General features: G+C 42.1%; 2 protein-coding genes across 4 annotated transcripts in view; one reads left to right on the top strand and one right to left on the bottom strand.

The window, feature by feature from the left end:
* The window catches only part of vipas39 (VPS33B interacting protein, apical-basolateral polarity regulator, spe-39 homolog), an 11,577-nt gene extending 6,828 nt beyond the window's left edge, over positions 1-4,749 (bottom strand). The window contains exons 1-9 of one of the 2 annotated variants that reach the window (XM_030771853.1): positions 4,651-4,749; positions 4,166-4,268; positions 3,938-4,078; positions 2,673-2,711; positions 2,516-2,580; positions 1,766-1,822; positions 1,208-1,300; positions 884-917; positions 111-213 (exon numbers count right to left, since the gene is read on the bottom strand). In XM_030771853.1, the coding sequence (XP_030627713.1) occupies positions 111-213; positions 884-917; positions 1,208-1,300; positions 1,766-1,822; positions 2,516-2,580; positions 2,673-2,711; positions 3,938-4,078; positions 4,166-4,268; positions 4,651-4,749 (734 nt within the window). The remainder of the gene's footprint in view (positions 1-110; positions 214-883; positions 918-1,207; positions 1,301-1,765; positions 1,823-2,515; positions 2,581-2,672; positions 2,712-3,937; positions 4,079-4,165; positions 4,269-4,650) is intronic. The other variant, XM_030771854.1, reaches the window with a different exon arrangement.
* Positions 4,750-6,012: 1,263 nt separating this feature from the next.
* On the top strand, positions 6,013-10,803 carry bloc1s2 (biogenesis of lysosomal organelles complex-1, subunit 2). 2 transcript variants are annotated; one of them, XM_030771835.1, is made up of 5 exons: positions 6,013-6,193; positions 6,666-6,782; positions 7,131-7,250; positions 9,782-9,886; positions 10,748-10,803. In XM_030771835.1, exons 1-5 carry the CDS (start codon positions 6,025-6,027, stop codon positions 10,777-10,779), a joined length of 543 nt encoding a protein of 180 aa, XP_030627695.1. In that variant the 5' UTR covers positions 6,013-6,024; the 3' UTR covers positions 10,780-10,803. The 2 variants fall into 2 exon arrangements, with proteins under 2 accessions (XP_030627695.1, XP_030627694.1); XM_030771834.1 differs by having other exon boundaries at positions 6,025-6,184.
* The last annotated feature ends 789 nt before the right edge of the window (positions 10,804-11,592 follow it).

Here is an 11,592-nt window from a genome sequence, read left to right as displayed (position 1 = left end):
AGACTATGGTGTTCAGATGAGAGTGCTGTGATAAAGTGAGACTACGGTGTTCAGGTGAGAGTGTGGTGTTAAGGTGAGAGAGTACCATGAACACATTTGCGTTTACTTACTTGAGGAGATCCAGCAGGTGTCTCTGCTCTCCCATCTCCTTCACATAGTGAACATAGTGTCTCAGAGCAACCTCCCTACACATCAGTTCTCTGAACAGGATTTCTGACGCACGCGCGCACATACACACGCACACGCGCACACACACACACACACACACACACACACAGACAGACAGACACACGCACACACACACGCACACACACACACACACACACACACACAGACAGACAGACACACGCACACACACACGCACACACACACACACACGCACACGCACACACACGCACACGCACACGCACACGCACACACACACACAGACAGACAGACACACGCACACACACAAACACAGACAGACACACACACACAGACAGACACAGACAGACACAGACAGACACACACACACAGACAAAGAAACACATACATACATACAGACAGACAGACACACGCGCACACACACACACACACACACACACACACACACACACACACAGACAGACACACACAAACACAGACACAGACAGACACACACACACAGACACAGAAACACATACATACATACACAGACAGACAGACAGAGAAACAAACAAAAAGACACACACAAACACACACACACACAAACACACACACACACAAACACACACACACACACACAGGGGTGTAGGTGGTATTATAAATCACTCAGGTTATAGGACATGTTATTGATCTTTCTGATTCAAGACTATTGAACTGAGAACAGTTATTCTTAAATACAGGAAATAAAGAGAGGTCTCACCTTTACTCAAAGACTTCTTTAAGTATATTAAGACCTGCAACAGAACAATATGGAAAGAAAATGAGCTTCAGTGACCTCAAAGGGAACTGGCAGCATTTCCCTGTGTTTAATGCTATTAACATGTTATTGGCTCTGAGAGGGTGTGTGTGCATGTACATGTGAGCGTGTGTGTGGGTGTGTAGGTGTGTGGGTGTGTGAGTGTGTGAGTGTGTGTTTGTGTGTCTTCATTGGAAATAACATCTTGGTTTTCTGTTGTTTGAACCAATGTAACTTTAATTAGAGACGGTTTGTTTTCTGTGTGTGTGTGTGATATTTGTCACGTACAGCAGTGATGACGTTGCCGTCATGGGCACTCACAGCCTCGTCCAGCAGTAGCAGTTTGTCCTGCAGGGAGCGGAATTTCTCCAGAGAGTACACCTGCATGTGAGGAATCACAAACAAACGCTCCGTTTGGAAAATTCAGACTCCACAGGATCACAACAGACACTTCTCCAGCTCGCCTAGTCTTAACCAGTATCACGGATAACAGTCTTAACCAGTATCACGGATAGCAGTCGTAACCAGTATCACGGATAACAGTCGTAACCAGTATCACGGATAACAGTCGTAACCAGTATCACGGATAACAGTCGTAACCAGTATCATGGATAACAGTTGTAACCAGTATCACGGCTGTCAGTGTCACAGATGGGAAAGGCTCTTTCCAGCAGCCATGATGTGTATGTCCATGTGTCCATGCTTAGCTAATCCAATGATGAGACCATACAGAAACAAACATGTCATCTCCAAAAAAAAAAAAAAAAAAAAACCCATACCAGAGTCCACAGAAAAACCGTCTGTCATCAGTCAGTTTAAAAACCATTAAAGTGCAGTTCTACCAACCCTTCCTCTCTGCATCCTCCTCACTGTCTCCTCAGGGGTCCAGTCACTGATGAAGTCCTGCAATCACAGTTCACCCCAGTTACAGCACTACGACGGGACTAGCGTCACCTGCCGACACTCACTGACCGTGACGGCAGAGACGACATAATGATCTTTAATTAAATGCTGGACTTTAAAGAGCCATGAAGCCGTTGCCATGGCAGCGGGCGTGAGGCATTGGAGGTGCCTTGTGCAGCTGAGTGACAGGTGACAGAGGGAGAGAGAATCAGTAGTTTAATCTGATATGATCACGGTATTAACCATAGCTATATTCATTTGCTATATTTGTATATTTTTTTTATCATTGTTTCATTTGCTATATTTGTTTTCTACCTGTTGGTTATTTTATAACTTCCTTAGGTAACCTACCAGTAGCCTTTGTCTCTATTTCAGTGACCACACACTCAAACACAAACACACACACTCAAACACACACACACACTCAAAAACACACACACACACACAGAAAACAACCTGACTCTAATTAAAGTTACATTGGTTGAAACAACAGAAAACCAAGGCGCTGTTCCTAAGGAAGAAAGCGTTTTAGCCATGAGCACCTTACACAAGCTCAATGAACATGGAAAATTATAAACATGACTCATTTTTAGGCATTCTGAGAAAACTGGACTGCAGTGTTTTATGACCACACATCTGTGCATTACACGATAACTAACAGAGAGGAGAAGATCTGGAGTGAGAAACACTGACCTTGCATTCTGCTTTAGGCCTCCGAAGCTCCGGCGCGTAGGTTCTAACAGAAGTGTCACTAATAGCTGAAACATAGCTGAGTGTGAATATTTGTGATAAAGTGATTTATTTTGGTGTTGGTGAACTGAAAAGCAAAGCCCAGGCAACTTTAACTTACATTCTGAGAAGGACTGAAACCCTCCAGCCTTACTCTTCACTAAAGAAAAGAGAAAAGGGAAAATTACACAAAGGCAAAAAGATGACTGAATGTATGTTCTGTAAACACACAGAGGCTCTACTGAGTGTGTGGCTATAAGACCCAAGACACAGCTCTGAACAATGTATCAACTACACTAATAAAGTACCTCTAAATAAAGACAACTACACTAATAAAGACACAGCTCTATACAATGTATCAACTACACTAATAAAGTACCTTTAAATAAAGACACAGCTCTAAACAATGTATCAACTACACTAAAAAAGACACAGCTCTAAACAATGTATCAACTACACTAATAAAGACACAGCTCTAAACAATGTATCAACTGCACTAATAAAGACACAGCTCTGAACAATGTATCAACTACACTAATAAAGTACCTCTAAATAAAGACAACTACATTGATAAAGTATCTTTAAATAAAGACAACTACACTAATAAAGACACAGCTCTGAGCAATGTATCAACTACACTAATAAAGTACCTTTAAATAAAGACACAGCTCTAAACAATGTATCAACCACACTAATAAAGTACCTCTAAATAAAGACACAGCTCTGAACAATGTATCAATCACACTAATAAAGACACAGCTCTATACAATGTATCAACTACACTAATAAAGTACCTCTAAATAAAGACACAGCTCTATACAGTGTATCAACTACACTAATAAAGACACAGCTCTAAACAATGTATCAACTACACTAATAAAGTACCTCTAAATAAAGACACAGCTCTATACAGTGTATCAACTACACTAATAAAGTACCTTTAAATAAAGACAACTACACTAATAAAGTACCTTTAAATAAAGACAACTACACTAATAAAGTACCTCTAAATAAAGACACAGCTCTATACAGTGTATCAACTACACTAATAAAGTACCTTTAAATAAAGACAACTACACTAATAAAGTACCTCTAAATAAAGACACAGCTCTATACAGTGTATCAACTACACTAATAAAGTACCTTTAAATAAAGACAACTACACTAATAAAGTACCTTTAAATAAAGACAACTACACTAATAAAGTACCTCTAAATAAAGACACAGCTCTATACAGTGTATCAACTACACTAATAAAGTACCTTTAGGCTAAATAAAGACAACTACACTAATAAAGTACCTTTAAATAAAGACAACTACACTAATAAAGTACCTCTAAATAAAGACACAGCTCTATACAATGTATCAACTACACTAATAAAGTACCTTTAAATAAAGAACTTAAGGAGTAGCTGGAGCCCTGTTTGGGTAACGATGGAGTGGTGTCAATTTTGGGGAATCCCAGCTCCCTCGTTTCTCCAGCTGTACGGATACTGGAGGCAGTTTCTTTAACAGACCAGGAGATGCCTACAGGACAAAGGGTAACAGTAAACTGCAGATACAAGACTCCGCTGTATCGTATTGACGGGGAAAAGTCAGCAAGTGTTTACATACTTCCAACAGGCTCTCCGCTCCAGCTGACTTTCTCCACGTCATCGTCATCATCGTCTTCATCAAAACTGATGATGCTGTTCACCGCGCGCTTAGACTCTTTCAGCTAAGACACAGTGACACGGTAGCTGTTGATATGTTCTGTTTAAATCTGTTTGATAAATCTGATTAAATCTGTTTGATGTGTAGCGTATGGCCGACAGTGGTTTATTACACAGAAAAAGCCGCTCTGTTAGATATGTGGCGAATGACCAACAGTGGTTTAGCTACTACACAGAAAAGCCGTTCGCTGACAATAAATCTACCCAAGCTCATATGACACTCAGTACTAAAACAATCGGTATTGCATCTGAGAAAATGCGCGGCATCCCCCAAAACGCCACTATTCCCACACTTCACAGTTTAGTTTTGAGAAGCGCCCGGTCAGTTTGCTGTTCTCAAAAGACATGAATGATCTCTAACCATAATCAGGCAGGCAACCCACTCACCCTTGTGAACTCGTCATCATCGTCATCAAACGTAAAAGCTTTGTTTTGGATCTTTGAGCTGTTCCAGTAATCGTCCTCATCTGGTTTCCCTCGTATCATCTTAAAACAGAGAACAAATACCATTCGGCACCGGCTGCTTTCCCAAGGTAGGTAAACATTACAGTGGTCAGAAGTTAGATTAAAAAAAAACAAAACAAAACAAAAAAACACTGACACTTCACGATTTTGTGTGTCTTCCCATCAGCAGAGATGCACTCATCTTTCGGAGCGTATTCCGGGTTTACTTATAATTTTAGTTTATTAATGCACGCTGGCGGCCAGCTTAAAGTGTCCCTTGCTAATTACGATATATTTGCAGCTGCATCTTAGTTGACTCAGCTGTAGCATGCTAAGGAAACAAGAGGCTAGCCTCTCTTACACTCATAACTAGACCGATAAGGAGTGAGACAGAGATAGGTGACCCATAATTCTGCATCTCTGTGTTTGGAGAGGTAAATAGTAATATAACATGACACACTGCTAAATGTCTGGAACCATGACATTGTGGAAAAACAGTGGTGTAAGAGGGATACCTTTCTAAATCTTCCGAATGTGATGACAGGAGGACGTGATCTGAGCAACGGTGAGCAAGTTCCTGCATGCCCTCTGAAGGAAGTATTTTTCAAAATAAAAGGCAAGATTTTTGTAATGACGCGTTTTAACGTGTAACAGAGAAGTACATGGAAATATAATGCCATAGAGTGTGTATTCGAATGACTTTCCTTCACAGTGATGACTAGGAAGCAGAATCTGTACACAGTTTGGGCTTGAGTTGTCACTGACCTGGTCTGATGTGGAATTGTTCACTGTTAGGTTTGTACGTGGCCGTAGCTGTTGTCCCTGGAAAAATGAATGCAACCCTGTTAATTAGACTGTCACGTCTTGCGAAATGCAGAGACAAGCCCTTATTTCAAATACTGTGATGATTTGCAATAATGAGGCTGTAACCACACGCCTCCGGCTTTTGGTACACACGGGCCCCTGTCTGATTGTGATTAGTGAGCACAGTGCTGGCCTTGGTGTGGTGAGTCTTGTTCCAGGAGACAGTCTCGTATTTTATTTGACTTGCCGTCCGACGAGTTTGAAAAGGTGGAGATCAAACGGCCCTTAGAACAGCCTTGGCGCTGTCCATGGTTCAGCAGTGAACACACTCTCTGAAATTACGGGCTTTTTTTTAACAGTTTGACTAATGATATCATTGAGTTGAAACGGCAGGTGGCAGTATTCACTTTAACGCAGAGGACGACAGACACTCAGAGAGAGAGAAGGAGATTGTTTGGGCCCGTTGTCACATGAATGGATTCCTGGTATCATGTGATATTTGTCAGCTGAAAAATGGCCGCGATGGGGGAGAAGGCAGCTGCCATGGACAGCATTTCTAGAGCTCCCGCTCCACCGTCCGCCCTGAACCTCGCGACAGACACGGCTGTGAGGGGAGAAAACACTTGTCCTGAAGGTGCAACGGAACCGACAACAACTGCTCCTAAAAAGCCCAGTAACAATAGTAAGTTCCCAAAGCTTTCGTGAGGGTGCGTCCACTCTCAATTCGATTAGCAATCCCCCCTGCGTATGCTAGTTATTATTGTTTTGTTGTTGTCATATTTAAGGCAATGCATCTTCTACGGTGCTTCCAAAATGCTAAACCGTGTTCATCTGTGATCTGAGTTGGGTCATTCAATCAAAATACACCATTGATAGATTGGAAGCAGCGTTTTCTCAAAAGCAGTTCACTTATCGTGAAAGACGTAATGACAGTTTACGTCGGCAGCTGGTAACAAGTCAGGAAGACTACAATCCTTCTCCAATCGACATGACATCACATGTTCCTCTAAGGTTTACTGGGGTTGTGTAGGTGTGGGGTTTTATTGGTTTGTTTGTTTGTTTTTGCTAGAGACCGTGTGTTTTCTTCCTTCCCCGGGTGTTCTGATGGTCGTAATCGGTTTTTTTTTCCTGACCCTGTTAAACGGTTTTTGCAGATGACGGAGGTGTGGAGACCGCGGAGGAGGCGACCGAGCCAGCAGAGCAAGACATTAATGAGCTGTGTAAGGACATGTTTGAGAAAATGGCGATCTTTCTGCAGGGAGAACTCACAGGTAACTTTTCCATAACATAACTTATTCAGTGTGATTTTATTAGGATCCTGTGCTATGGTGATTGGTATTTAACTCTGGAAAAGTTCTCGTTTGTTCTTGGTGCCCTGGTTTGATTTGGGTGAAGTAAACAGTATTCAGTTGGGGGGAAAAACTATTTATATTCGTGCTGCGTGTGTGTGTTAGTGGTTCCACTGAGAACTGAAGTGGGCCAGGATTATTTTATGTGTTGCAGTAAGCGTTGATGAATTTGATTGTAAGGGATCTAAGTGTGATGCATGGTTTGGGCATGGCATGTGCAATTTGTGATTGTCAGTTTCTATTTATGTTTGTTTTTATATATTTTTTTAGCTACATGTGAGGACTACAAGTTACTGGAGAACATGAACAAACTCACAAGTCTGAAGTACATGGAGATGAAGGACATATCAGTCAACATCAGCCGAAACCTGCAAGACCTTAATCAGAAATGTGAGTCCTGTGTTCGCATGTTCACTATGGTGTAATACAGTAACAGTTTCCCACGGTCTAGTTCAGTTTACCACAGTCTAATGCCAAGACAGTGCCGTGACAGTTTATAACAGTCTGATACAGGAACAGTTTAGCACAGTCTAATACAGGAACAGTTTATAACAGTCTAATACAGGAACAGTTTATAACAGTCTAATACAGGAACAGTTTAGCACGGTCTAATACAGGAACAATTTAGCACAGTCAGATACAGGAACAGTTTAGCACAGTGTAATACAGGAACAGTTTACTACAGTCTATTACAGAAACAGTTTATAACAGTCTGATACAGGAACAGTTTCCCACGGTCTAGTTCAGTTTACCACAGTCTAATGCCAAGACAGTGCCGTGACAGTTTAGCGCAGTCTGATACAGGAACAGTTTAGCACAGTCTAATACAGGAACAGTTTATAACAGTCTAATACAGGACCAGTTTAGCACAGTCTGATAAAGGAACAGTTTAGCACAGTCTGATAAAGGAACAGTTTAGCACAGTCTAATACAGGAACAGTTTATAACAGTCTAATACAGGAACAGTTTATAACAGTCTAATACAGGAACAGTTTATAACAGTCTGATACAGGAACAGTTTATAACAGTCTATTACAGAAACAGTTTATAACAGTCTGATACAGGAACAGTTTAGCACAGTCTAATACAGGAGCAGTTTATAACAGTCTAATACAGGAACAGTTTAGCACAGTCTGATAAAGGAACAGTTTAGCACAGTCTGATACAGGAACAGTTTAGCACAGTCTAATACAGGAACAGTTTAGCACAGTCTAATACAGGAACAGTTTAGCACAGTCTGATACAGGAACAGTTTAGCACAGTCTGATACAGGAACAGTTTATAACAGTCTAATACAGGAACAGTTTAGCACAGTCTGATACAGGAACAGTTTAGCACAGTCTGATACAGGAACAGTTTAGCACAGTCTGATACAGGAACAGTTTATAACAGTCTAATACAGGAACAGTTTAGCACAGTCTAATACAGGAGCAGTTTAGCACAGTCTGATACAGGAACAGTTTAGCACAGTCTGATACAGGAACAGTTTATAACAGTCTAATACAGGAACAGTTTATAACAGTCTAATACAGGAGCAGTTTAGCACAGTCTGATACAGGAACAGTTTAGCACAGTCTGATACAGGAACAGTCTAGCACAGTCTGATACAGGAACAGTTTATAACAGTCTAATACAGGAACAGTTTAGCACAGTCTAATACAGGAACAGTTTAGCACAGTCTGATACAGGAACAGTTTAGCACAGTCTGATACAGGAACAGTTTATAACAGTCTAATACAGGAACAGTTTATAACAGTCTGATACAGGAACAGTTTATAACAGTCTGATACAGGAACAGTTTAGCACAGTCTGATACAGGAACAGTTTAGCACAGTCTAATACAGGAACAGTTTAGCACAGTCTGATAAAGGAACAGTTTAGCACAGTCTGATACAGGAACAGTTTAGCACAGTCTGATAAAGGAACAGTTTAGCACAGTCTGATACAGGAACAGTTTAGCACAGTCTGATACAGGAACAGTTTATAACAGTCTGATACAGGAACAGTTTAGCACAGTCTGATACAGGAACAGTTTAGCACAGTCTAATACAGGAACAGTTTAGCACAGTCTGATACAGGAACAGTTTATAACAGTCTGATACAGGAACAGTTTAGCACAGTCTGATACAGGAACAGTTTATAACAGTCTGATACAGGAACAGTTTAGCACAGTCTGATACAGGAACAGTTTAGCACAGTGTAATACAGGAACAGTTTAGCACAGTCTGATAAAGGAACAGTTTAGCACAGTCTGATACAGGAACAGTTTAGCACAGTCTGATAAAGGAACAGTTTAGCACAGTCTGATAAAGGAACAGTTTAGCACAGTCTGATAAAGGAACAGTTTAGCACAGTCAGATACAGGAACAGTTTAGCACAGTCTGATACAGGAACAGTTTAGCACAGTCTGATACAGGAACAGTTTATAACAGTCTGATACAGGAACAGTTTAGCACAGTCTGATACAGGAACAGTTTAGCACAGTCTAATACAGGAACAGTTTAGCACAGTCTGATAAAGGAACAGTTTAGCACAGTCTGATACAGGAACAGTTTAGCACAGTCTGATAAAGGAACAGTTTAGCACAGTCTGATAAAGGAACAGTTTAGCACAGTCTGATAAAGGAACAGTTTAGCACAGTCAGATACAGGAACAGTTTAGCATGCTCTAATGCAATCTCTGTGGATTCTGCAGCGCTTTGGAAGTCAGCCAGGCATAGGCCTGAATGTCAGTTTAAAAAACATCAGTAATGGGAGTTTCTCAGTCACATGCCTCTGTTAGTTTGCATGATTGGACTGACTACTGTAAAACATGTCTAAGGGAGCGGCTGAGGAGTCAGCCATGGGTAGACACAGCCTTATGTGAGTCGTGGGTTGAGGTGGACACTCGTGAAGCTGTTCTGTGATTGCTCTCTGTCCCAGACGCCAGCTTGCAGCCCTATCTGGACCAGATCAATCACATTGAGGAGCAGGTGACTGCTCTGGAACAGGCAGCTTACAAACTGGACACTTACTCTAAGAAACTGGGTGAGTATACTGGAGTCTGCTTCGTCTCCTCTGGCAGCGCATAAAACTGAGCAGTCACACTGACGCACCTGTGTGTGATCGGGTTAGACCATGCTCACGCAGCCAGGACGGTTTGATCTTAGCCTAGGCGTTTACACTCCATAATTATGTTCACATTACACACTGTGCTCCTAATTTATGTAATTCCCTTAAAAATGGCCAGTGTGTGTGTCGACATGCAGCGTTGTATTGCTTCCAGTAAACGTTAAGTTGCAGATTGTCTAGAACAGTCCAGACTGAGAGAAAGTCACCTGGTCTACACAGTCAGCACTTCTTTAAGGCTTAAAAATGTCACAGTCTTACATTAGGGTTCAGTAACATGAGTGCGGGTTACCTCTTGGCTGGTGCAGTACTCTGTGGTCTCTGCCCCCTCTGGGCCTCATGCTGTCCCTGCTGTCTGTGGATATAGTCGTGTTAACACATGAGAGAACGTGTCAGAGACCAGTGTTCACAGTCTGGGACTTTAGAAAGCGATCCCTTAGCTGCACTGATTCCCTGCCACCAGGGGGTGCTCTCAGACAAAACACTGCACTGTGGGTGAAAGGTCAGAACACTGTGGCGTAGCTCTAACAGTGCAGTACTAAACACTCATTAGGGGGGAGTCATATGAGAATGACATGGGGCCTGTGTTCTGACCCGGGTGAAGCTATAAGGACAGAACACGGTACTGTGTGAGTTTTTTAACCGGGCTTCTCCTGCTCTTCTTATTCTCATCGTCTGACTCAGCTGTTTACAGCACCATGTTCCATGAGAAGTTTTTATTTCTACATTGTGTTATTTACTGTTGAAAAAACATCCTTTTCTACCTGTGTTCACCTGCAGAGGCCAAGTTCAAAAAACTGGAGAAGCGGTGAAGAGTGTGTGTGTGTTTGAGAGTGTGTGTGTGTTTGAGAGTGTGTGTGTGTGTGTGTTTGAGAGTGTGTGTGTTTGAGAGTGTGTGTGTGTGTGTGGATGGCCTGGAGGGAGAAGCTCTGACACACTGCTGGAATGGGTCTGCGTCTCTGGTCCTGAAGCTGGAGTTGTGTGAGAGCAGTTTGAGAGATTTGAGCGCTATGACATTGACAGTGTGAGGCGTGAACTGAGACACGTACAGAAACAGACCAGACTCGAGAACAGGTCGTCTTCAGTGATCACCTGCCTCTCTGAACGTGCCTCCTCCAGCGTCCCTCAAAAAACATCAAAAACAGCTCACGCCAGTGACTGTTACCATGGAATCCGTGTTTTCAGCATGTCTAGTCCTTTAAAGAGTATTCAGCGGCCTCACATAGCGTAGCTGAAATGTTCACGTCTGTAGATTTGGATTTCTTCACTGAAACAAGCTTTTAGAAACTCACTGTAAAGTCACCAAAAGAAAAGTCGGATTTTTTCCCCTGAGAAACAGTTAACCCTTTACCATTGATTACATTTTTTAATATTTTCCCTCCTAAAAGTACTCCTCAAAGCAAGTAGCGATAGGAAGTAGAATTAAAAATCCAGCTCCTCAGGACCGAGGCGGATTCCCACTGTGCTTCACTGATTGGTTTGACTGACAGTCAGTGAAGTTCAGGAGGAGAAAACAGGTGAACCCAGGGAAATGAGCCCAGACGGGGCACGGACATGTGCTTATGTGAGGAGGGGACCCCTTTTCTCCAGGCTCCCACTTTTCAAAGACGCCATTTCATTTGTCA

The sequence above is a fragment of the Chanos chanos genome, chromosome 4 (assembly GCF_902362185.1).
Source record: "Chanos chanos chromosome 4, fChaCha1.1, whole genome shotgun sequence".
Classification (NCBI taxonomy): Eukaryota; Metazoa; Chordata; class Actinopteri; order Gonorynchiformes; family Chanidae; genus Chanos; species Chanos chanos.
This window is presented reverse-complemented; position numbering and strand designations above follow the sequence as displayed.